The sequence below is a fragment of the Scophthalmus maximus genome, chromosome 6, assembly GCF_022379125.1.
Source record: "Scophthalmus maximus strain ysfricsl-2021 chromosome 6, ASM2237912v1, whole genome shotgun sequence".
Classification (NCBI taxonomy): Eukaryota; Metazoa; Chordata; class Actinopteri; order Pleuronectiformes; family Scophthalmidae; genus Scophthalmus; species Scophthalmus maximus.
The window spans coordinates 11,402,904-11,427,426 of NC_061520.1; the positions used below are offsets into that span (position 1 = coordinate 11,402,904).

The following is a 24,523-nucleotide window of genomic DNA, read 5'->3' on the forward strand; positions in this document are numbered from 1 at the left end:
CGCGGGACTAGAATGGATTGTTTACACCTGACGGTAAATTCTCATGTCAACAGGTACCGAAGATAGAGTGGATACAGAAAAATAAAACGACAACAATTTGTATATATAACTGCTTAAATCTCTGTATTTGATAATGCACATCTTAACCAGGACCACGGAAGCATACAAACTTAAACATTGTGTGTTTTTACTCCACTGTTTTCATTTGATAGTTTTAGTTTTGAGTTTTATGCTGAAATGCGACCACACACACACACACACACACACACACACACACACACACACAAACACACACACACACACACACACACACACACACACACAAAGACACAAACGTTCAATTTACAAATGTGTGTGGTATATAGAATAAAGGATAAGTGTGGCTTAATCTTGATTATGGCTGCAGCTATACTTACAGATTCTTTTTATTACTTTATTAATTCATGGATTATTATCTGGATGACTAAAGTGTCACACAAGTAACAAAAAGACTTCAACTTATTGTGTTATTGTTGTTATTTATCTTTGTCGGTGCATGTCTGTATCCGTTTTTAGTTTTTCATACTTGCCCTGAACCAAATTGCCTTTGGGATTAAATACAATTTTATCGTATTGTATTCAAATGTCTGTGTATCTATACAAAAATTATGAAAAATTTGGTGACTTAATCAAAAAGTTTATGATTCTTTTATTCTGTTAATCGACTAAATGATTATCAGTTATCAGAGAGACAACGCACTGACGGTGCCGTCCACGAGGGCCTCCATTCTCCCCAATGGAACAGGTGCGGTCAGATGCTTCAGGCCCCGCCCCTCGCCGATTCCCATATTTGGGGAACTTCCTCATTCCGAAGGGCGCGGGGGCGGGGCGATGACGCCACCTGTTTGTGAATGGGCTGCGGGCTCGTGCTCACTCAGCCGGTGGAGTGAAGTATTCGGAGAAGAGGAGTCAGTCGGTGGGACGGACGGAGCAGAGCTCTGGGATATTAAACCTCCACTTTTTATTTTTCACATAAAAAAACCTGTGGAATCATGGCTCCCCGTCGGCTCACCTCACTCCTCTTTTTATTTATTAACCAGGCATTTTTCAGCCTCCAGTCGAAAGAGCGTGAGTACTTCTCTCCCCTTCCCGTTTGAAACAGTGTGAAGCGAAATAGAAAAGGAGCCTGTAGCTTCACCGCACCTCATGAGTCAGGAGGTCGGAATTTTTTTTAAACTTCGAGTCTTTTCTCATTGCCAAGCTTAAGTTTCCCCAAAAGAATGGCTTGTTTTTTGTTCATCAATTAATTAATCAGTACAAGAAAAAGAAAAAAATGCCGTATGTGTTATTGTAGTTTGACCATTTCCACCTTGTCCACACAATTTAGAAGGAAATGTTCAACAAGCTCAGATTGTCAGTTTTCCTTGAATTTTTTTATTTTTTTACTTGTGATTTCTGGCCTTTGTCAACTTAAGGGTGTTAGGGAAGTGTGTGTGTTGGGGGGGGGGGGGGGGGGGGGGGGGGGGGGGGGGTCTTCTGTGTGATGTTCCAACATGTCAGACTTTTTTGTTTCACTTGTGGTGCAGATTCATGTATTTCTCCGGTCATGGCGATTTAAACTGCCCACGCCTGTCTCATACATTATAAGACCTGTATGTTGGACCTGGGGGACACGGTCAATCAAGTCCTGAATCAGACCCCGACATGCTTGATTAAACTGTCAAAGCGTGGCATGTGCCCCCCCATAAAGCTTTTGGACCCAGAGATCAAGGCAGAGGGCTTTATTTGTACAGTCCAATCATAGTCATTTCTTATCATTTAACAACCCTAATGGAACAAAACATATATACTATAATGTCTGTCTTAATGTTATGTGTCAAAAAAAATTTTCCCTTGATGCATCGGGTGTCCCGCTCGCTACTGTACTTGTTATAACGATGTCCTGTGTGTGTTTCTGTTTGTCCCTGTAGAAGTTTTGCTGGATATGAGATCTTCGGGATCAGAGTTGGGCTGGTTGACGCTGCCAAATGAGAACGGAGTGAGTATTTATACCTCACTGGCATTTTTAAGACTTGAGCTTCAAGACCTGACACTGTCCCTTCTCCGCGTGACAACAGATACATAACGCTGACGATTAGGCCGAGCGAGAGTATTGATTCTGTTCGGCAACAATAACTGAAGCCTCTTTCGGCTCATTCAGTCCACAAAAAGAAAAAGGCTCTCCCGCAGCGATGGAATGAGTGGCAGCTCAATGAGGTCTGGCAGAGCTCCGCCGGTCTCCCGTTAACGCTACCCTTTCATAAAGAACTCATGAATGCCATTAAATTGTCAGGGATCAACCTAACTTATCTAAGTTTACAGTGCCAAAGAGCACTTTGCACAATCACAGTTTTTTGTTCCAACAATTGAACCATAAAACTCAAACGTAAGATGTGTGTCCCTTCCGATTCCTCTCTGAGTTCAGAGATCGCAGCAGCAGGGTGATGTGTTCCGTGGGAGGACACGAGGGAAAAGAAAAAGAAAGAGTGGTCCACATGTGGAGAACCATCCCTCTATCTATAGTTCAGTGGCTTTCCATCTAAAAAAAGCAACAGGACACGGCTACTTCCACTGTGTGGGCCATATTTCTTGTGGCACTTTTCAAGAAGATCTAAGGACTCTCGTTTCATCAGATAGGATTTCCCCTTGTCTCTCAAACTCTGCTTTGATCTGATCCGGCTTCCTCACACGTTTTTTGAAGTGTATGTAAATTTGTCCTGGATATTTTCATTTGGGATATGCGGTTGTGGCTTCAGCGGATATTAACAGCTTACTTATAGTACAATAGTCAGAGTAGACATCACAAGTTGGAAGTGATTGGCTGAAGTTCAGTATTTGATTTATCCAAAATAAAGAAGATTAATACCTCGTACTATGAAAATCACAGACCAAGAAACTACTATGTGAAATACCATTTATTTTGCCGATCTTTTCCTTCAAGTAATACACATTTCAGCATTGATTTACTGAAACACACGGATACTGCTAACATATGAGGTGTTAAATCTTAATGTTGAACGGGGCCTTTTAATCTCTCTGCTTGTCAATGCTTCCCTGTCTTTTAAAAATCTCTTAATTGCTGCCAATTCTGCTGCAATGCCTTTGCACTGTGCTTATGAAGTTAATTTAACTGTCATAAATGCTAGTTGGTATTCCACAGTAGCATTTGCTGGGTTTATGTGTCTCACACACACATGCACCCTGGTGTGTGAGTGGGAAAAACCCACACACGTCGTGTGAGCGCAGCACATGTCCGGGCCAGTAATCTTAATTTGTGGAAAAAAGCTGCGGCTCACTTTTGCTCCTTTATGAGCTTCTCTCTCAGCATGAAAGAAGAGGTGTCTCATCAATAAAAACTGGTTCTTGGAAGGAACAAAGCGTCTGAACCCTGTACTTATCCACTGCAAAAAATGCCATTTCTCCTCTCATTATTGTAGTTTGGTCACAGTGACGTTTGCCCCTCACACTGATCCCTCTCCTCTCTCTGTCTTTTCCTGTCCCACAGTGGGAGATAGTACAGACGGTGGTGAATGGCTCGCTTTTCTACACCTACAGTGTTTGTAGCATAGATTCGACTGAACAGGACAACTGGTTACGCACGACATTCATCCAGCGGCGCCCGGGTACGTCCCGTGTCTCCGTGGAGCTCCGCTTTGTCGTGCGGGACTGCAACACATTTGATGGCACCTCTGTCGCCTGCAAGGAAACCTTCAACCTCTTCATCTCAGAGGCGGATGCCGACGTGGGAACCAACTTCCGTAAAGGGCAGTTCCGCAAGGTGGCCACCATCGCTCCTGATGAGGTCACGCGGGGCCGTGTGCTGAAGGTCAACACGGAAACGAGGACCGTGGGGCCTCTGTCCAGAAAGGGCTTCTACCTGGCTTTTCAGGACATGGGCGCTTGTGTGGCCCTACTCTCAGCCAGGGTTTATTACAAGACGTGCCCGTCCACAGTGCAGAGCTTGGCGGCCTTCCCGGAGACAGTGGCGGATGCTCTGAGGGAGGTGGAGGGAGCCTGCGTGGAGAATGCCGTCAGTCAGGCCACCCCACGCATCTACTGCTCAGCTGAGGGAGAATGGGTGGTTCCTGTGGGTCAGTGCCAGTGTCTCTCAGGTTACGAAACCACTGGGGACTCCTGCCAAGGTGAGCGCTGCCAGAAATGTGCCATGCACTCAACTGAGACGTGTTTGTGTTGCTGTGTGGGTTGTAGTAAATGAAACACCTCCGTGAAATGAGTGCTTAGGAGGAATGTTAATTGTGTCTGGTTTGTTTTGAGATCTGCTGCAAAAACACTTCGTATCAGTCTTGAAATAGGTCCGGCCCAGGACAGGACAGAGCCTGGGAAGAGGCAGGAAACAGGGAAGGTGTCTCAACCTGTTTTGTTTTGTTTCGATTTTGAGGTAGCCGCACATTGCTCCATGTAACACAGGAAGAAATCACTGGTTCACACACTCCCCTCGGTGTCTCATCCCCTCTTCACCTATTGGCCCAAAAGTGCATTCTTTCCACTGTCTTTCTCTCAGGACTCAGGAATGGGGCTGGGCTCAGGCACTGTTTTATGGATAGGCCGATGACTAGAGGTGATAACGTACAGTAGAAGAAGCCTTGTCCCAATTCTGTGTGGACTTTGAGTTTGTTGTGTGTTTACTCTATAAAAAAAAATCACAAAAGTATTCTCAAAATTTGAAATCTGAACTATTGTCTGTCCCACAATTCAGTGGCCAAAAGTTGAAAAACAAGAAGTAAGTATTAAACGTTAATAAAAACAAAAGGTTTCTCCTTGGAAGCTTTTGTACTTTAAGTTTACTGTGCCTTACCAAAGTCTATCTGACTGAAGCTCACATCTAGTATGATTTATTGTAATTTCAAAATAGTTCTTGTTGACAAACTGCCACAACTTTGTACTGTAAAGATTTGTGCACATCACATAATATGTGGTATGAAATTGGAAACTCTCAGGCAACATTTTTTTTAGCATTTGGTTATTTATGAGCAGATGCTTTTTTGAGTTGAGTTTTTTGTGCTTTTGTCTATTCATGTGAGTGACACTGAATTAGGTGAAGTATGACAAAAATGTGTGGTATGTACCGTCCTGGAGAAAGACCAGGGAGAGCATACATAAGGTACATTTACAAAAACAATGAAACAAAATAAAAAGATGTGCACTGTAGAGGACACGGCAGCAGTGTTCATGCTGTGCGTGCTCCTGCCGTTTGTCGGAGGTTGGCAGTCCTTTGGCATTCTCGGGTGTGGTGTGTTGAACCGTCTGGAGGAAACGTGGGAGGAGAGAGGGTACAGAGTGAAGAGGAAGGAGGGAGGAAGGGCACAGTGTGCTGTGGGGATTTCTGAAAGGAATTCTTTCACCCTGGCGTCAACCTGTATCACTGATTGACTAAAAGGAAGGAGCGTGTGAATGTGTCACACCGGCTACCTGAGCAGTGTCTTCTCCTCGCAAGTATTTGTTTTTGTGTCCGTTGCCAGGGCGACGGAAACCGCAGATTACAGGGTTGAGGTCGACACACCTCTCCGAGGTTACTGAGTCAGGCTGCGGTTTATGACTCGCGATGGTCCGAGTCACCTTGACTGGCAGACTATGGTCGCCTCTCGGAGTTTGTTCCTGCAGTTAGAAGATGAACAGATTATGGAATTAATTAATTTGCTGATTGACACAAAATTAATCAACAGTCCTTTTTTTGGTTCTAGCTTTTCTTCTTCTCTGTTTCATGTCTAAATGGAATATGTTTGGGTTTTTGACGTGGTGGGACAGGACATTTGAATTTCCTACAGCCACGTTTTTGTTACCATTTCTTTACAGTCTACATATCTTAGATAAATCCTGTGCTTTCAAAGAGTGAATCCTGTACCAATGTTGAAAATACAATGGCGGAAACAGCGAGGAAGTCAAAGCACAGGAATGTTTTAGACTTTGAAGTTCCTGGCTAATGGCGGACTCTGAGCCGAGCGCCTAAAAGGAAATTGTCAGGCAACTGTCGAGGGGTGATTCATAAGTCTTGATTCATGACCCGATTATCAGGACGCATGAGGAGAACGTGTTTTATTACATAAGTGAAACACAATGTTATAGCTTCTGCCGACGCCTCAGTGCAACTCTCATGTTCACTGTAGAAAGTGATAGCCTTGGGGGCTCAGGGCCTTGCGTGTGGATTCCACTGAAGAGCCCAACTGTTGTGGGAAAAGGAAGTAAAGTGAGATGAGGAGGAATGCTGAGTGACACAAATAAGCAGGTTGTTCTCGATCTTAGTCAGAGGGTGGGGAGCGAGTCGACAGTTGGTGCATGAGGGGTGGTTAGTTCCGTGGCTGCTTAGTTAGGTGTGGAGTGTAATTTAGTCAAGAGGATTAGTAGAGCAACAGGACAGCTGTTAGCCAATGACATGGCCCCGCTTCGCCTCCCTTTGCTCTTTCATCCGGTTGTTAACTCACGCAACGAGCTCCCTAATCCATGTTCCCACTCATTAGAACAATGGGCCGGCACAAAGAGCATAAAACAGATTCAATTAACAGATTCACCGATACGGAACATAAGTCCTTTTCATTTGTGCGCTCTGGTCAAAGAGAGCGCGGGACAATTGTTGAAAGAGTCATTTGTTTAAACTTTTTAATTAGATTCGAACATTTTTTTAAACTTTTTTTTTATGATTAACAAAGTTCTTAACAAAGTGCAATGATGAATAATTCCACACGAGACTCGTTAACCATGTTTATATTCATGCCTTGCACACCTGCTGCCATTTTTCGAGCCGTATAATAAGTAGCGCAACATATTTATGGCACCACTCTGTCCAATCTCGGAGACAATAGATGAATAGGGCTGGAGTTTCTTTGGTACGTGACAGAGGTCCTGCTGCTCCAGCTCAAGATGAAATGGGCTGGCCCCCTTTTTTTCTTATGCGAAAAGACCTCGGCGACACCCCCACTGCCGCCAACTGACTCCCCTGAGAGAACTTCTGTTGGTGCTCCAGACCTTTGCCCCCATCCCCCATCCATCCATCCATCTATTCATCTCTGTCCCTCCCACTCAAACTCAACCTGCTGCCTCTCCACCAGCGCGGCAGTGCTCAGAGTGCAAAGGTCCTTCTGCCTTGGTGGTGAAGTAACGCGACCACGTCTTCAATCCAGGGTTCACTCGACCTCTTCTCTCGGCCACCAGCACAGGGACCACATGAAAGGCTTCCTTAGAGACACAGCAGAATGAAAGCAGAGACACGCGATCTTTCATAGGATCCACTCTTTTTATGTTTTTTTTGTTTAGTTTTTTACTGTGCTCCGAGGCCTTTATCACAACCCGAAAGTATGTGCATCTGTTTCCATAAACGCACTGAAAATCCTACTTGTTTCCAGCTGCTCTTCCTCTTTCCTGATTCTCTTGTACAACAACTATTCAACCTCGCATGCTGTAATTTGCGACCAGTGTCCGGGGGTTAGCGGAAGGAAGGAAGAAAGGGAGGAAACATCAGTCTCAGACTGGCTTGCAATCGCTTGCATCCTGGTTTCTGTCCAGTCTGCATGTTCATTAACCTCCCATGCCCTGGAAGGCTGTTTATCTGTGCGCTGAAATGTCCATCGCAGCACTCCGGCAGTGGCCGAGGTGCCATTTCCTTTGGCAAAAACACAAATGTCATCTGCCAGAGAATATGAGCCGAGTGTGAGTTCACAGGGGGAAAGGCAGATCAGATCACCTGATTGATTTAATGCACTGGACTCATCCGGTTGACACCGGCAATGTGACCTGAGATTAGGCCTCCGAGCAAAAGAGGCAAGTGGAGGCAGATCGTCAGGGAAATCCCTTTTCATTCCTCTGGATACAAAGACTCCGTGATTATAGGTTACCAACAACAAAAGCTTCCTGTTCCGTGTAAAGGGCTGGTATTACAGACACAGCTTCATTGTTTGCATTTTGATTAGTCATCCCTTCCTGTGTTTGTCTGTTCCACAGTTATTCCTATATGTCATGCTTAAACTAACACACACCTTCTTTCTCCTGTACAGCTTGCAAGCCAGGCTACTTCAAGCCATCTGTATCGAGCGAGTTGTGTCAGCATTGTCCTGATAATACCAAGCCCTCCACGGCCGGTGCCACTGAATGTCAATGTGAGGAAGGTTTCTTCCGCTCCCCTTCGGACCCTCCCGCATCTCCCTGCTCTGGTAAAATCCTTATTCACTGACATATTTCTGAAAAATTCAGCCTTCACGCTCATCAAAGGCAGTTTGGAGAACCAAACTAACTGTTCTGTCATCCACTTCCTTCCCCAAGCCCCACCCGGTGCCCCTCGTGAGCTGACCTCCACCACCCTGTCGGCAGACGGCAGGCTGCTGTTGTCCTGGAGCCCACCGCTGGTGACCGGAGGGCGCAGTGACCTCACCTACAGTGTTCTGTGCGAGCACTGTGAGGGCTCCCTGTGCGTCCCCTGCGGCGAGAAGATCCGTTTCGAGCCAGGCCCCGCGGGCCTGCAGGAGCCCAAGGTCGTCGTTTCTGACCTGGATTCTCATCTGAACTACACGTTCACCGTGGAGGCCCACAGCGGCGTGTCGCAGTACAGCACAGAGAGACCCACAGCAACCATCACCACGGCTCTGGACTATACAGGTGAGCTTGGTCACATTGGTTTAACCTCGTGGTTTGTTGACATTGCCTTTACTTCCATGTTGTTTTAATTATGTATATGTAAAAAAAAAAAGGTCCAATTAAAACTCAACATGTTGAAAAGTATTGCCAACCTTTCCCTCTGCAACAAACGGAACCAATCTCTACTTGGGAGTAGAGCTTCTTAAAAAGTACTGTCAACTAGAGTCACAGGCAAGCACAGAGCATACAAATATCCACTGAATCGTGTTTTACATCTGTAACTTGTAAGATTATGTTGTGGATTTCTGAAATCATAAAAAAACAAAGATGTTTCTAAGATGTTTTCATGAAAATTGGGAAGTATTAAGAAGTAACAAGGTGATGAAACCATGAGGAATGAAGAGGTTATGTGGAATTCTCTCTGACCCACAAATTCCCGAAGGCTTTCATTTCCAAATGTCCTTTCCGAAAACTGCGATTAGTCACTAACCATTATTTTGCTTCCTGCCTCTCCCCGACTGTTAGATCCCCCTAAGGTGACGTTGATCCATCTGGATGATCGCGGCCCCACCAGTCTGTCTCTGTCCTGGTCTCTGTCTCGCAGACCTCCGGCCCACATCAATCACCGCTATGAGCTTATGTACCGCAGAAAAGTAAGACCGATGGCTCTGTGCTCATTCAAACGTGGGGTCGCTGAAAGACATTTTTTCAAGGGATTTCTGCCGAAGGAAACAGTTCTAATCCGCCCCGCTTTCAATTCTCTCCGCACAGGATGACGATGGCGAGCGGGACGTGACCACCTACACTGTCCTGATTTCCGAGAAGAGCTCAGTCCAGATTAATGACCTCACCCCAAACACAACGTATATGTTCAGGGTCCAGGCCCTGAGTCCTGAAGGCAGCCCCGGCAGCTACAGCGTGGAGCACGAGTTTCATACCTCACCATTAGGTACCAGCGACCCTTAAAATCTACAGAAGAGCAAACTGTTTCTCAAATGTGTCTCCGGATTGACTTTTATTTCACACGCCTGAGTTGACAAATGTCTCTGTTTCTGTGATTTTTGCGCAGCCGAGTCTCAGATCCAGAGCAAGTCCACCGTGGTGATGGCAGCCATAGTTGGAGCCGCGGTCATTCTGCTCGTTGTGGTGGTCGTCCTGCTGCTGCGCAAACGGTTGGTGACAGCACATTTCATGTCCTCATTCAACCCCTGTGTCATTCAGATAAACGTTATCTGCAGACCTGCAGACTGTGTCATTACACGCCACAAACTACAATACTCTGGAATTACATCTTTGGGGGCGGTTATGAGTAATAGCTGGTGCTGTTATTGAAAACAGCCTTGGTCTTTTTTTTAGCAAGGACCAACTTGCAATTACTAAAAAAGCCAGTCTGTATTCTGTTAAGTCCTATAGTGATGGTCTTTCTTTCCTCTCTCAGGAGACTGAGCACACACGTCAGGGGAGGAGCAGAGGATCCCTACTTTTCAACAGGTTAGAAAACCGCACAGTACAAACAATAATAATTCACTATTATTTACAGATAAAACAGCTCTTTTTGGAGTTTTTACTTAGTCTAATATTCTGACCATTAATTCCTCCTCAGATCAGCTCAAGCCTCTGAAGACCTACGTTGATCCACACATGTATGAGGACCCGAACATTGCCATCCAAAAGTTTGTCACAGAAATCGACCCGAGTGCTATCAGCAAACAAAAAGTCATTGGTGTCGGTAAGTGTTTTTAAACTGCTTACCTTTTCATTTGAGAAAACCTCCGCATGCTTCTGTTTTTCTGACATCCTGCTGTTCCGTCTGCCGATCAGGAGAGTTTGGGGAAGTGTTTTGGGGCGTGATGAAGGCTCCTGGGCGAGGAGAAGTGACCGTCGCAATCAAGACCCTGAAGCTGGGCTACTCGGAGAAACAGAGGCAAGACTTCCTGAGCGAGGCCAGCATCATGGGCCAGTTCTCGCACCCGAACATCATCCGCCTGGAGGGAGTCGTCACCAAATGTGAGTCTCGAATCAAACAGCCGTTCACACAAGTTATTTTAATCAACTGTGTGTATGTTCATCTTTCACTAAACACAATTTGTTTATGTTTTTCAGTCAAACATGCCATGATAGTGACTGAATACATGGAGAACGGAGCTCTAGACACATATCTGAAGGTAGGTTCCAGCAGGACTCAAATTACTTCAACTTCACATTTATTTTTATTCATATCATTTGTCTTTAACTATACTGTTAAACTTACTGCCTCTGACTCATTTAAATTTGATCGATTGAAATGGACTGACATGAGTATTACAGATATTATCAACGAATACTCGGCAAGAAAACTAATGAGCATATTTCCAGAAATGTCAAACTTTTACTTATATGCAGTACATATTAAAGACTGGAATTCATGGCACAGTAAAACTCAATTTCAAATAAAGTCTATGAATAAAATGTTAACTTTCAGATGCATTTTTGTTCCCTTCAGGGCCGGGACGGAGAGATTCCTTCGTATCAGCTGGTGGGAATGCTGCGTGGAATAGCTGCTGGCATGAAATACCTCTCTGACATGAGCTACGTCCACCGTGACCTTGCAGCGAGGAACGTTCTGGTGAACAGCAACCTGGAGTGTAAAGTGTCTGATTTTGGCCTTTCTCGTGTGCTGGAGGACGATGCTGAGGGCACCTACACAACCAGAGTAAGTCTACCAGCTACATTTCGCCGACTAAAAGCACAGCAGCAGAGTCCGGCTCTGAGTGTTGATCTTTCAGCACAGTGTGTTTCCATTCCACTCAAAGCTTATTAATTTCTCTCTTCTGTCAGGGAGGTAAAATCCCCATCCGCTGGACGGCCCCCGAGGCCATCGCATACAGGAAATTCGCCTCAGCCAGCGACGTGTGGAGCTTCGGCATCGTGATGTGGGAAGTCATGGCATTTGGCGAACGACCCTACTGGGACATGAGCAACCACGAGGTACGTTTCATCTGTCACGATTCTTTCCAACTCTCCTGGTTGAGATGAGGGATGGTTTTGGCCTGTGCGGGTCAGAATTAAATATGTATTACCACTGAGTTGCTTCAGGGTAGGCGGTGATTGAAAGTTGCCTGACATCCAGCGCAGTTTCCCACCACCCCTTCTGTAAATTTTACTGTTAACGTCAACATACGAGCACAGCACTTTTTTGGACTGCGGCCTATTCAAACGGTTCGTCTGTCGCCTCAGCCATAAATATACTTGAAACCTCTGCCCTGGTCTCTTCCTCAGGTCATGAAAGCCATCAACGAGGCCTTCAGGCTTCCTGCTCCGATGGACTGCCCGTCCGCCATCTACCAGCTCATGCTGCAGTGTTGGCAGCACGACCGCTCCAAACGACCTCGCTTCTCAGACATCGTCAACATTTTGGACAAGCTGCTCCGGAGCCCGGAGTCTTTGAAAACCATCGCTGACTTTGATCCACGGTATGAATGTTTACTTTATTGGGGATTACATTATGGTGACAAAATAATAAAGTCACTCAAGAATAAAGAACAATAAACCAAGTGATACTCATTACCACCGTATATCTTGTATATATAATCTGTACAAAAACAAAGTGTAAAATTTAATGGGGTTTTATATGTGGGAACTATTCTTGGACGGTGACTTCCTGGTTGCCTGCCAACGGCCCCTGAACAATAAATAGTCCTGAACGTAGCCCTCCATAAAACGGCAATTGTTGCTTTTACACGTACCAAAGTGTCAGCTACTTCATAAACACACTTGTACTAACACTTGGGGAATTTATTACCGTTATTAATAATAATCCACTCAGATATATAGTAAATTCTGAGGGCTTTAAAATCACAGCATCTATATTTGTATTTAAAAGCCCTTCTTGCACATTAAAAAGTAAGGAATTCATCGTCCAAAATGTGTCTTCCATTTCCAAGATCTGTAACTAGTACTAGTCCTGGTAATTTCCATCAGAGGATTAGAAGTTATTGAAAAATATTATGTAACTATCTGTTATAAAACTTGTTTTGTTCAAACACCCTCACATGCATTCAGTGTACATGCAGTGGCAGTAAATGACAATGAGTAATGTAAGTTTACGTTGCCCCCCGCAGAGTGTCCATCCGCCTGCCGAGCACCAGCGGCTGTGACGGCACCATGTTCCGGTCGGTGCCCGAGTGGCTGGAGTCCATCAAGATGAGCCAGTACAGCGACAGCTTCGCCCGCGCGGGCATCACGACCATGGAGCAGGTGCTCTCCCTGAGGCACGAGTAAGTGCACACGTGACACTGTCGCAGCTCTGGCACCGCGCCACGTTCTGTGTTCACACACAGAACATATTGAGTTCTCAGCTTAAACATTTGGTATCCAGTTTGTGATGCAGGAATAACTCCGCGTCCGCCCACGCCATTCCTCTCTATGACTTCCACAGCAGTGGTTCCGGCCTTTTAACACTGTACATTATATACAACTGTCATGATTTTACGCAAGTAAAAGATCAAACTCAGCTCTCTATCTATTATTTTGGTTCGCTATTTGAACTTTTTATCGATTATTTTTTAATTTATTTCCACCACTTATACAGCCACTTGCTTTATGAGCTACTTTACAACATTTCGTGGGTACAAATAACCCTGACGGGGCTATCAGTTCAGTACCACTGTGGTCTCGTGCGTATTGTTTTTCAAGCTCACTAAAACCATCTGTGTGATCTGTCTTCTCCTTTCAGAGACATCAGGAATATTGGCGTGCGGCTGCCCGGTCACATGAAGAGGATAGCCTACAGCATCCTGGGCCTGAAAGATGAGGCCAGCTCGCTCAGCGTGTTCGCGGTGTGATCTCGAGCATTCCTCCAAATTAAAGTGCACTGACAGACCATGCCATTTTACTCACGGAGATGGAGGACTGAAGTGGGGGATGAAACCAAGCTACGCTGCAGGGGTTTTTTCCCCCTCTTCGGCACAGTGTGGCACGACTGACGAGGACCCTCCGAGCCACTCAGAAAGGACTGAGATTAAAAAACACTTATGTACATTATGATACGAGAAGAGGAATATTTTTATCTTCATGTAAAAAATGTTTTATATAACATAAATTATGTGACGTAGTGAGACAATGCAAAGAGCGCTTGGCTCAGTATTTACTGAATGACTGAAATATTTAAGGCTCTTTATGATTAAGGGCTTGTTCTTCCAAGCACTCAATTCATTTCGCCAGTGTTTCTGGATCCTTACATCAGTTTGTTTTGCGACACCTTTTGAGACTTGCTTTCAACTTTGAAATTACTGTTCCACTCAGGGCAAAGGATCACACATTCTTATGGTTATGTAGTAAGTCTCTGTACCACATGATGTATTTTCCTGAAAAAATCACTTGTTTGTTTACACCAAGTCTTAATACAATTGTCCATTTTTTATTTAATATTTATTTTTCATTTTATATTTATGACATGTGTAACATAATAAATAACAAATGATGATCCGGCGCACGTTTGCCAGATGGTGTATTCTTGCGTTTTAAATAAAATCAGTGTTCCCCGTGACTGGATCTCTTTCTTGCAAACGAGTGTGTGAGTCAATTCAACACTTTAGTCCACACTGAAATATCTAAGCAGACATTTGTGGTCCTCAGAGGATGAATCCCACAGACTGTGGTGATCCCCTGAGCTCCAGCGCCACCATGAGGTTGACATTTGAGTGAGCCTCCTTAAAAACTACTGGATAGATGTGAACTTTGATTCATCTAATGTCAATCATCATGTGAAATTTCAGTTTTCTCCAGGACTCAAGAAAATACCTTTGAAATTACTGACGTTCCTTCACATTGTACTTATGAATAGATATTAAAATGCAGTTTCTATAGAAGTCTATGAGAAAATGACTTCTCACTTGATTTATAACATCAGTAAACATCTTTCTGAGGAGTTTTTGGTCCCACTCTTAAGTTTCAAGTCTTCTTCAATACATATGTTTGTTTTGTAAGTTATGGTCCCATTAAGAGTAAAATAGACAATAAAGCACAGCATGCATTGGGCTACATACAGATACAGCGTGATTGACAGCTGGCACCGTCCAATGGGGGATGTACAGTGGATGAGGCCCCACCCCCCAGGCCTCTTCTGGTTTCAAAAAACCAGGATGGAAAAAATTGCTAAAAACAGGCTTCAAAACAGCCGTTCACAAACTAATGGGTGAGTTCACGGCGGGTTGCCACTTGATGAAAACACTGATCATTTTTGAATTGTACAGGCATGACAACCAGTACATATTGTGAATACATATCCTAAACACTTTGCGGACAGTAGTGCAACATTTAAACATCCTTGCTCAACCAATCAACTAAACACAATGACCTTCCGTCTTACAGCATCTGAAAATGAACTATATAATACTGCTGCATGTACAGTACCTCTTAACACTTGCCTGACAACAATGGGATTAACCCCTGACACAGAACTTTATTCTGACACCATCCCTCTTCCCATTTACTACATTAATTCACCACTCCCAAGAGCCTAAAAACAAATGTTTGACCCGACAGTTAACTTTTCTTTACACTCTGCGCCGCAGCCTGACGAAGCTTGTTTTGGGTGACGCCTGTCGTCCAGGATGAAGTTGATCAACCTCGATGCCTTTGCCAAGGTGGTGCAGAATGTCACACCTACACACAACTGTGCTCCATCATAGCACTGACACTCAGACATATCACCCCCACCTCTCTCTCTTGTCTCTCGCTCTCTGTAAGGCCTTCACTACAAAGATCATGGGTACAGTGTCATTTTTGAGACATTAAACACCTTGCACGCTGTATTACGTTATCTAAAAGCTCATTTGTTCTGTCCTATTGCTGCGTCTCTTGACTTAAAGTTGAGGACGACCGCTCTTTCCACATCACACTTGATAATTATAGCTTATTTCTCCACACCCTTTCCTCACACACAAACACCAAGAGCCATAAAGCTTCCATTCGGGGGCGCGGCTAGAAATTGTTGGACCTGTTGACGACAGTCCAGTGACAGTTCTGACACACTGAATATCTCCGATCCGTGTCATCCTCCATTCCAACTAAATCCTCCAGGGGACCAGGACACGTCCGCATCCACACCCCAGGGCCCCCACAAAATCTCAGTAGCCTTTAAAAGACTCATACACAGTGACACTTTCATCAGAGACCAGGGAGACATCTCTAGATTAGAATGACCTCTCTTGGATTGTAGATAAAGCCGGCCAGAGACGGTTCACCTTCTCAGTCCGTATGGAGAAAGGTCGAGGTATTTCCTCTGAAGATTCAGGATCAAAACCTCAGCAGGGCACCGGAGACCACCAATTTGGAGGTCAGTCGAACAACGATTGACACGGCAGTGGATTCCAATGTCATCATAATTTTTACGAGCTAATAAAATGACCATTACAGGAAATTCGTGTCCCACGGGGAAGATCCAGGTCCTTGGAGACATATTCCAGTTCACTCTCGATGTGAGCGAATTCTCTCCCGAGGATGTGATCATCACATCCTCAAACAACCTGCTCGAGGTGCATGCTGAGAAGGTGAGCCATGCAGTCGGGCCCGGTGTAGGAAATGGCAGATGTGATTTGTATAGTACAGAATGGCACAGATGCTGCTTGTGAATGAGTCACTTATTAGACAGCTGAGCGAGGCATCCTTGTGGAATTCGATTAAAAAAAGGAGAGATTATGGGACGGCACATTATTTCTCACAACCTGCATGGCAGCAGTGGATGGAAGGCAGTATTTAAATGAATGAAATGAAAGTAATAAAGAAGGATAATGGATCAGGGGCTGGATTACAAACCGTCTAAAGTTTTTAATACCTTTTGTGCAATCACAAAAATTCTAACGAATGCCTGAAATTTCAGTTAAAATTCTTCCAGAGAAACCATTTAGAAAAATTATACTTTAACTCTACCACAAAGGGTTTGAAGAATTAAAGCAATTTTCTTTACAAATATTATCACTTTAATGTGATTTATGATTGTGTCCTTGTTTAATTACTAACCCCTAAAAAGTAAAATGACTAGTTCCTGGTTTTATTTTTTCTTTCGTATAACCTTTTTTTCTTTTGCCAAGCTGGGGGAAGATGGCTCAGTCACAAATACGTTTTCCCACCGATGCACATTACCATCAGATGTGGACCCCATATCTGTGACCATGTCCATGGAGAGCAGTGGGCTCTTGACTGTCAGAGCTCACAGGGTTTGTTTTCTGTATGTGTGAAACATTTCAAATAACAAAATATCAAACTGTCTTTCATTTTTTTTTGTCTCTGTTGATTTGTTTTATTTCTACAGATGTGATCTCAGCACTGCGCCTCTGTGACCGTCCTGTGAAACGCGGCACCTTGGCGCCCTCTAGCTGCGAGCGAAAGGATCACATAATGCACCATTCACTGACTATCGGATATATGAGTAACCCATCCAGTGCACTTGAGGCCTCCAATAGTGCAAATACTAATTTTGAAAAGTGTGATTTTCTACAAAATTGTTATTAAGTTTTAGCACATATGCTGCTAGCCATGAATTGTACATAGTCAGAAGTGTAGCTGTACTTAACTGATGATTGTATACGTAGAATTACATAAATTAAACTACATTGACAAAAAATCTAGAAGAAAAATAACAAAAAGTGTATTTTTAAATTTTTTAAACCAGTTTCCAAAAATAAATCAACAGCTGCCATCTACCTGGATGAGTCACTAACGTGTTGAGCACATTAAAAGATATAAATTACTTTTGAAATGCTTCTTCTGTTAAATGCTGCCGTTTTATTTTCGTTCAAAAACGAAACGTGAAGCGAACACGACATAGATCCGTATTTGACGACTTTCTCAAGTACCCGAAGGCAACACGACAAAGTGACGGAAATGACGTCGGTGGTTGTCAAGGGACTGTTTGGTTTACGGAAGCGCTTCCGAGGAGGCTGCAGTTTAAACGTCAACCACAGCTAACTGCCTACCAAAGTTGATGTCATTGAAATGTTTTATAGTTAGCACGACTAGTTGTAGTATGTCAGTGTTGATATTGATTTAAAAAGCGTCTCTTCACACGGACAAACCTCGCCTCCACGTGACGCTACACCCCGTTAGCTTCACAACCAACACCATGGAAGATGTTGCTCCTCCTGGATCAGTCATAGTAGCAGACTGGCATCGATGTAGAGACAGCAAAGACTTTTTCAGCAAGATCCTGCACAAGAAAAGACGCAAAACCTTCGGTATGACGCCCAACTGTCTTCCTGGTCGAACTGCAATGGTATTCCTGTCTTAAGTGTTGAGGGCAGCAAGTGCAAGCGAACACATTTAAGTTACAAATTGAGATTTTCTTCATCAAGGGAAATAGTCCTTTTTACAGTTACTTACAAAGTAAGATTTTACATCACATTTGAAGAGCGTATAAATGTTAAGTTAAAGATTTAAATATCTACCTGTATAAATAAGTAGAGCGGAACCATCAGTGGGTTCACTTTATTTGGTTAATAATTCTTTAGGTTTTTTTTCTTACCTGGTGGTGACTATAAAACTTGTTTTACAGGCCTGTTGGAGTCTCCAGTGATGCCCCCACATGTAGCTGTGGACACGGTTCATTATAAGATCTTCATCTCTGGCAAGAGTGGAGTTGGGAAAACTGCTCTCGCCGCTCGTCTCGCAGGCCTGAACGTTCCCAGTGTGCACTATGAAACAACGGGTAGGTTGTAGCTGTCATCTGCCTACTCACCAGGCAGATGACAGCTGTTCGCTCACGTTAGTGAATTTGCAACCTGCCTTTGACAAAATGTAAATTATCTGCCAAGTGTTATAAACACTGATTGTATTCTGAGAGGGAACAGAAACAGTGCGACTCAGTTGAACATTTTTAAAGGCAATCATACAACTAAAAACTTATATATATTTTTTTTTTTACAAAAGGTCCTAGTAATGTTCATCTTCTGTTACTGAAGGTATTGAGACGACAGTGGTGTATTGGCCGGTGAAGCTGCGAGAGAGCGGCAGAGTGCTTTTCTTCCGTCTACAGCTGTGGGACTGTGGAGAGAACGCCACGCGTAGATTTGACCATTTGCTTCCAGTATGTATGAAACATTTTTTTTATAAAGTATGTACTGAGTTGATAGCTAATTAGAAACAGAAAAGGTACTTTTTTTTTATAGATCAAAAATACTTCTTTATCACACATAAGGCCTCGTGTCAAATCACTGTCCTGGTTCTCCCCAGTCCTGTAAGGAGCAGGTGGACGCCGTACTGTTCCTGTTTTCCTTCACTGACAGGACGTCCTTTGATGACCTGTCAAATCAAATTGCCAAGTGGACCGGGCCGCCCGTGGGTCGAGTTGTAAAACTGGTAGTCGGTACCAAGTATCCTTGTGTTCTTTTTCACCAAGAGTTTCAGTAAGGGGAATATGCAGCAAAAATCCTTTCCGCAAATAGTTTTATAAGCTCGATCAATATCCAGGCAGGTGTTTGTCCTTAATGCCTTGTTTAGATTTGATCTCTTCATGCACTGCGATGTGGCAGAGAGAGACGTGAGGGACTTCAAGGAAACATGGCGTTTGCCGCTGCTGCGTGTGGGAGGGGAGGTCAGCGACGGGCTGGGTGACGTTGCTCCGTTCCTCAACTGCCTGGCAGAGCAGCTGTGGCATCAGGACTGTGTCACAGCTGGATCAGCCGGCCACCACCCACAGCAGGAGACAGTGGCTCTACTTTAACACTGAACAGCTCAAGGTCACCCCTGGGTGTTGGCCTCTGAGGGACAGCACTCAGCAAACGGTCGGGGGAGAACCTCGGGATGAGATGGAGGAGGCTGCTCTAGAAATTAAATGTTTTTTAATTGCTGCACTGTTTTTATTACTGTAAACACAAGTGTTTATTCTGAAATGTCTTTAATTCTTCCATACCACGTCAGCAGGGTGATGCATCGACGTCATGATACAAGTGCAGAAAGCTGGAATTTGACTACTGTTCAGTCTTAGAGATTGTCAGAAAGTGTTCTGTATTTATTAAAAGTGGGTTAGTTGGAAGAAATAAACACAAAGTGCCTTGTTGGGTCATCACATCCACTTTACTTGATAGTGATCCCTTTTCTCTGCTCTACGATGAAATTTAAGTAGAGTCAGTGTCATCTTTGATCAGATTATTGAATTCAATTACCATATTTAAAACAAAACAAAAATCTCAAAACTCAAGTCTGTTGTTTATGGGGTTTTCTTTCTGTGAAAGGTACCCTACCAAATAAATTAATGTATCATCTGAAATCAACAGTATCCACCTTAATGTTCATTTAGGGAATTTGTGCTAAATACTTACTATCACCATTTCTTTAGTGGAGAAGATCAGTGCATGTTTTATGAAGTTATTTTTTTCTTACCATTTCATTTGGTTAAATTTGTGTTGCATTAGGTTGATGTGATAAGGGCAGAAAATAATTTGTTTCTCAATAATTAGAAAACAAAGCACATTGCTTAAGAGGCCAGTATTTAATACAAAGTTAAAAATAATAATGTATTCAACTAATAAAAAGTATCCCCTCACGTGCCCCCCCGTGTCTGCTAATGCGATGAGTTTAGTGCTTGTTTGAATGCTTTGTGTTGTGATGACATGTCAATGCCTTTGTCAAGAACATGTTTAAGAGTGTACAAGTGAACACGTTAACGCTTGAGTTAAGTTTTTAGAAATGTGCAAGTTAAAACAATGAAAGTTTGATGTTTAAAAATCTAAATTGTCATTTCCTCCATCACTGTTGACCTGACAGCAACTTCGTCCATGTCTCTTTATCCGACCTGTAGTTGAAACAATCACAGATGATGAGAGATTGGTAGTAGTCATCAAGAAATTACTGGAGAAGTTTGCTCTTGCCTTGTGTGCGTCACAAGTATCATGGCGGTGGGATGTCCCGTTTGACTTTGAGAGAGGTGTAGAAGGAAGGATTCCGGGGGTAAACTCAGGACTTCAGTCTTCAGATTTTCTATACGCACGTGTGTGGGGAACTCTGCGTGATCTTCAACTATGAACCGCTGATCCCTGAACATGATGAAGGGGGAGAAATCACATTAGTTCAATGGCCCGTGACAATAGTTCAGTGTATTAATAAACAGGATTGAAATCATTTTGATTTCCAATTAAAGCATTTGCTGGGATGCTCGGTTAAAACATTGCCCTGCAGCTTTTCAGACTGTAAAAGCCACCAATTTATTCTTTGATAACCTGTTAGCTAGTAAGCTTTCCTTGAAACGTTAAAAGAATTCAAGTAAAGTTCTAAGTTGCATCATTTTACAGTAAATAGTGTCTCAAAATACTTTTTCAAGGAGATGATCAGGAGGTCATTGAAGAGGTGGAGGTAGACGCCGATGAATGAAGGTCTGGAGCTATAAGTCCCCTCCACCATCAGCTGTTTCATGGAACCCTGGTGCATCAGAAATCGCCCACTGACAACCAGAGGAACTGACTGGGTGAAGGAAGAGGTTGTGTTGAGAGTTTGCAGTCATCCGCAGGTTACACAAGAATCTAGTCAGTTATGAAGTCTAAAGAAAAATACCACTTGTTACCTTAACTTTGTCAAAATCCAGATGCATTTCCAGGCTGACCAGCTCCTCAATTTGTTTCATTTTTCTAACCCCTTGGTCACACTCTGCCACGATCTGGTGAGAGCAAAACAGTGGTGGAAATGGTCATTTGAGCTTTTTACTTGTGTAGCAGTTCTTATGTTTGGGGTCATTACGCTGCAGTAGGATGAACCACTGATCAACCAGTGCGTCTACCTGTTACTTGCCTTTTTCTAACCAAAAGAATTGCAGTAAGCAAACTACTCTATGCACTAGGGCCTTGTCCTAATAATGCAACACAATTTGTTCCAACACTGATTTTGTAAGAAATCAAAGTAAGAGAACTTGACTAATTTCTGTAAAGGCTTAATCTTGTCCCATTGCTGCAGAAAAGTTAGCATTGAAGGTTAGTCACAAGACTTGCGCGGCTGAAATATTCGAAACACGGAAAATGTGGGTATTCCAAAACTTATCCAGTAAGTGTACCTCAACTACTTAACAGGGTGTGGATAAATTTACCTAGATACTTTCCAGAGTTACGCCATTTAAGATGCAAATCATCTTCATTTGCACAGCTTTTAAGCGCAGTTTACACAGCATGATTAAACAGATCTGCATATTTGAATGTAAACAGTATTACCTCATGAATGGCTTCTATTGCTTTTTCGAGATTTGAAATGGAGTCGGAGTCGGGTTCAGTCAGTTTCAGGATGTTCTGAAATGCGCGCGCACACACACACTTTGTAAAACTTTGTGTAAGATGCTGAATTATTATAATTTTTATATATTATTTTATATAATATATTTTTTTTAAACCAGATGCCTACCTCCAGTAGAAGTTTAAAACGAGTAATTCTCTGGAAGGGAAGAACAAGGAATGACTTCAGGTCCCGTCTTTGACACACTGGGTCACCCTCAAGCTTCTTGAGTGAATACAGAAAGTCTCTGTTCTGCTGCCTTGAAAAAGAATAAGATGCGTGAATGAATGTGGGTTATAAAAGCCAGTGGCGTGGACCATCGGCGATGTCAAGTACAGAACAGAGACTTACAGCAGCTGGTTGACGAGGGCCTCCTGGTACATCATGTTTGTCACATATGGCACATAGAGCTTATGAAACTCTGGGCAGTGCTGCAGCACAATGTCTCCAACCTGAGTGATCAACACGCTCTCTCCCAGTCGCATTTCCAGATCCATGAGAAACCTGGAAGAAGACGCAGGAGCTCAGTATTAACATCAACACAATCAGTTGGAAAAAAAAATATATATATATATTAGAGGTACTGTATGTGGAGCTCTCACTTTTCACTGGCTGCCATGACGCGACGAACGTTGGAAAACAAAATGTGATGCTCCATTTTAGAAAGGGTCCGTTTCAGTGGCGTCGATGCATGAAAATGACCGACAGCAACTCCAAGGCTCCTCAAGTAAGACGCCTCAGAACCGATCAACTCGAACATCGACTTCAAATGAGCAAAATTAGGGTGAGCAAGACAATTACTTTTCCCCCTTTTGGGCTGTGTTTATTCCGTCTGATTTAGTCCAAATTTAGTCCCCAAAAAGTAGTTGAAAATTGGGCTGTGTAAGGTAGAAACTTTATAAAGACGTCTTTTCAATGGCCAGAAAATGGCGGTTTTCTACCTCTCACCTTTCAACCAAATCTAGACATGGTTTAGACGAAGGCAAAGAGGTCTTTTCAACAATTTTTTTAATAATAATTTTTTTTTGAGTCGCACCGACTAACGTTTTCTGGAAAACAAGAAAGGCAAAATGTCACCAATATCCATCTGTAACATATCAAGGGGCTGTCTAGGCTGAGCATAACACCTTCAATTCAGGTTAATGCCCTTTTCTCTGAGGCTAAACTTAACAGATTTACTCAGTGATAGAACTGCTCTTCTGCAGTGTAATGAGAATTACCGTGTCACACTGCCTATGAATATATTGCTGCTACACTTCAGTCATATTTAATTTCAAAACATCTAGCACAAGTCTCCAGGTTAAGCATCAGTAAAAGAGTTTGAAATAAGGAGCCATTCACACCTCCTGATGGCGAATCTCTCTGGTGGTCAAGCTGTTGAGCAGGCCAGAAGCCTTCACCTCGTCTAGATCTTGCCAAAGGGTACACGGAGTCACCCTGATTGGGTGAGTTGGAGGCGAGGATGATGGAGTCTCTTCATGAGGGTGTGATGGAGGGGATGTGGCCTCAGAAAGGCAAAGAGAGCTAAGATGGGACCGCAGACCCTGCAGATACTGGGGTGCTATCAGTTGGGCCAGACAGTAGTCCTGATACAGTGGGACTGAAGAGCAAAGAGAGAAAGATGGAGCAGGTACCTTCCATTGCTAACAATGCTAAACCGTCATTGGCTTACAGTGCATGAGCAGAAAGGTAAGCTTACAAATATGGATGTATTTTGACTGGAATGTCACACTGAGCTCTTCCTTCTCAACCGGCTCTCCCTCCCTGGTTTGAATAAACAGGCCATATTAACAGTATACAGATGACAGAAACAAAAGGTATAACGATTTACTCTTACCCCTCTTCAGTTTTATCCTGATCATCTGAGGAGGACAAAGAGGAGTCATCTTCAAGTCCAGGAACCGAGAACAAATTTAGCATTTTCCCCAAAGCCCATGTGCCGTTCAATGCCACCGAGCTGATGGCAGAAGAGATGTCCATGGCGTGAGAACTAGAAAAGGGACAAAGATATGTCATTGCCATACACCTTCATGAAACAAGAAATACTTCTCTGCAGAACATGTGGTCTTTACCGGCCATCCTCAGGCTGCCTCAGGGAGTCATTGCTCTCGTCGAGACCCTCAACAACCTGTGCACTGTAGTTGTCCAGAGTAGTAAGCTCTTCAGAAAGCTCCTCTCTTGTCTCCGGGGTCGGCGTTTGTGCTTTCAAATTATTCACTAGGTGACCATTTTCAAAGTAGGAGTGTAGATTAGTGAAGGTGCTGCTGCTCAAACAACAATCGTTCTCCTCTTCGCAATCAAGTTGGGCCATAATACTAAAACTGGTCTTTTACACATAAGCTGCCACTCAAGACTTTTCTTATGTTAAAATTCTGCCCTGTGAATGTGTTAAACGACAGCAGCATCCTCCTCCACCTGCCTCACTATCACTCAGGTGGAATTTATTAGCCCTCTTGAGCCTTGAACAGCAATCACACAGACCAGAATCAGGTGGGCGCTCCGCTCTACCCAGGCGCCACCCCTCGCCTGTGTTGCAGAATTTTTTCCTGCTGTTGTAAACGCGTCTGACTTGGACAATCTCCTGCTGCGTTCTTATATGAACAGCAAACTCCAGTAAATATCCAGGCCTAATTTTCCAGAGTTCATATCTGGAAACTATAAGTTATTCCCATCTTCTAAAGCCAGCTTCTCA

At 43.6% G+C, this 24,523-nt stretch overlaps 4 protein-coding genes across 5 annotated transcripts; 3 read left to right on the top strand and 1 right to left on the bottom strand.

Annotated features, from left to right (window-relative positions):
- The first annotated feature begins 910 nt into the window (after nucleotides 1-910).
- Nucleotides 911-14,128, top strand: epha2a (eph receptor A2 a). 2 transcript variants are annotated; one of them, XM_047332859.1, is made up of 17 exons: nucleotides 911-1,107; nucleotides 1,950-2,017; nucleotides 3,524-4,160; nucleotides 8,025-8,180; nucleotides 8,290-8,622; nucleotides 9,127-9,254; nucleotides 9,373-9,550; nucleotides 9,671-9,773; nucleotides 10,040-10,092; nucleotides 10,205-10,330; nucleotides 10,423-10,608; nucleotides 10,705-10,766; nucleotides 11,084-11,293; nucleotides 11,419-11,568; nucleotides 11,860-12,053; nucleotides 12,702-12,857; nucleotides 13,316-14,128. In XM_047332859.1, exons 1-17 carry the CDS (start codon nucleotides 1,032-1,034, stop codon nucleotides 13,422-13,424), a joined length of 2,925 nt encoding a protein of 974 aa, XP_047188815.1. In that variant the 5' UTR covers nucleotides 911-1,031; the 3' UTR covers nucleotides 13,425-14,128. The 2 variants fall into 2 exon arrangements, with proteins under 2 accessions (XP_047188815.1, XP_035488109.1); XM_035632216.1 differs by having other exon boundaries at nucleotides 10,423-10,766.
- Nucleotides 14,129-15,608: 1,480 nt separating this feature from the next.
- Nucleotides 15,609-17,308, top strand: LOC118309607 (heat shock protein beta-7-like). The gene is made up of 4 exons (XM_035631943.2): nucleotides 15,609-15,919; nucleotides 16,000-16,133; nucleotides 16,674-16,799; nucleotides 16,895-17,308. The coding sequence occupies exons 1-4, from the start codon at nucleotides 15,841-15,843 to the stop codon at nucleotides 16,898-16,900; spliced, it is 345 nt and encodes a 114-aa protein (XP_035487836.1). The 5' UTR covers nucleotides 15,609-15,840; the 3' UTR covers nucleotides 16,901-17,308.
- Nucleotides 17,309-17,471: 163 nt separating this feature from the next.
- Nucleotides 17,472-20,122, top strand: cplane2 (ciliogenesis and planar polarity effector 2). The gene is made up of 5 exons (XM_035632677.2): nucleotides 17,472-17,816; nucleotides 18,134-18,286; nucleotides 18,540-18,664; nucleotides 18,811-18,950; nucleotides 19,078-20,122. Exons 1-5 carry the CDS (start codon nucleotides 17,705-17,707, stop codon nucleotides 19,298-19,300), a joined length of 753 nt encoding a protein of 250 aa, XP_035488570.1. The 5' UTR covers nucleotides 17,472-17,704; the 3' UTR covers nucleotides 19,301-20,122.
- A 115-nt stretch (nucleotides 20,123-20,237) lies between these two features.
- si:ch73-15b2.5 (rho guanine nucleotide exchange factor 19) lies at nucleotides 20,238-24,235 on the bottom strand. The gene is made up of 12 exons (XM_035632676.2): nucleotides 23,904-24,235; nucleotides 23,669-23,821; nucleotides 23,531-23,595; nucleotides 23,175-23,431; nucleotides 22,434-22,594; nucleotides 22,183-22,335; nucleotides 21,961-22,090; nucleotides 21,774-21,848; nucleotides 21,137-21,229; nucleotides 20,888-21,036; nucleotides 20,448-20,612; nucleotides 20,238-20,371 (listed from the first exon to the last, which is right to left on the bottom strand). Exons 1-12 carry the CDS (start codon nucleotides 24,140-24,142, stop codon nucleotides 20,326-20,328), a joined length of 1,686 nt encoding a protein of 561 aa, XP_035488569.1. The 5' UTR covers nucleotides 24,143-24,235; the 3' UTR covers nucleotides 20,238-20,325.
- Nucleotides 24,236-24,523: the final 288 nt, after the last annotated feature.

Excerpts from the sequence above, each read along its gene's own strand:
- epha2a (XM_035632216.1), top strand. The coding sequence starts at position 1,032 with ATGGCTCCCCGTCGGCTCACCTCACTCCTCTTTTTATTTATTAACCAG. Across the intron at positions 8,623-9,126 it reads CACGGCTCTGGACTATACAG|ATCCCCCTAAGGTGACGTTG; the intron begins GTGAGCTTGGTC and ends CCCGACTGTTAG. Across the intron at positions 9,255-9,372 it reads AGCTTATGTACCGCAGAAAA|GATGACGATGGCGAGCGGGA; the intron begins GTAAGACCGATG and ends CTCTCCGCACAG.
- si:ch73-15b2.5 (XM_035632676.2), bottom strand. The coding sequence starts at position 24,142 with ATGGCCCAACTTGATTGCGAAGAGGAGAACGATTGTTGTTTGAGCAGC. Across the intron at positions 23,432-23,530 it reads GTCAAAATACATCCATATTT|TCCCACTGTATCAGGACTAC; the intron begins GTAAGCTTACCT and ends TTTGCTCTTCAG. Across the intron at positions 20,372-20,447 it reads ATACTTGTGACGCACACAAG|GTCGGATAAAGAGACATGGA; the intron begins GCAAGAGCAAAC and ends TTTCAACTACAG.
- cplane2 (XM_035632677.2), top strand. The coding sequence starts at position 17,705 with ATGGAAGATGTTGCTCCTCCTGGATCAGTCATAGTAGCAGACTGGCAT. Across the intron at positions 17,817-18,133 it reads GAAAAGACGCAAAACCTTCG|GCCTGTTGGAGTCTCCAGTG; the intron begins GTATGACGCCCA and ends CTTGTTTTACAG. Across the intron at positions 18,951-19,077 it reads AAACTGGTAGTCGGTACCAA|ATTTGATCTCTTCATGCACT; the intron begins GTATCCTTGTGT and ends TGCCTTGTTTAG.
- LOC118309607 (XM_035631943.2), top strand. The coding sequence starts at position 15,841 with ATGGAGAAAGGTCGAGGTATTTCCTCTGAAGATTCAGGATCAAAACCT. Across the intron at positions 15,920-15,999 it reads CGGAGACCACCAATTTGGAG|GAAATTCGTGTCCCACGGGG; the intron begins GTCAGTCGAACA and ends TGACCATTACAG. Across the intron at positions 16,134-16,673 it reads TCGAGGTGCATGCTGAGAAG|CTGGGGGAAGATGGCTCAGT; the intron begins GTGAGCCATGCA and ends TCTTTTGCCAAG.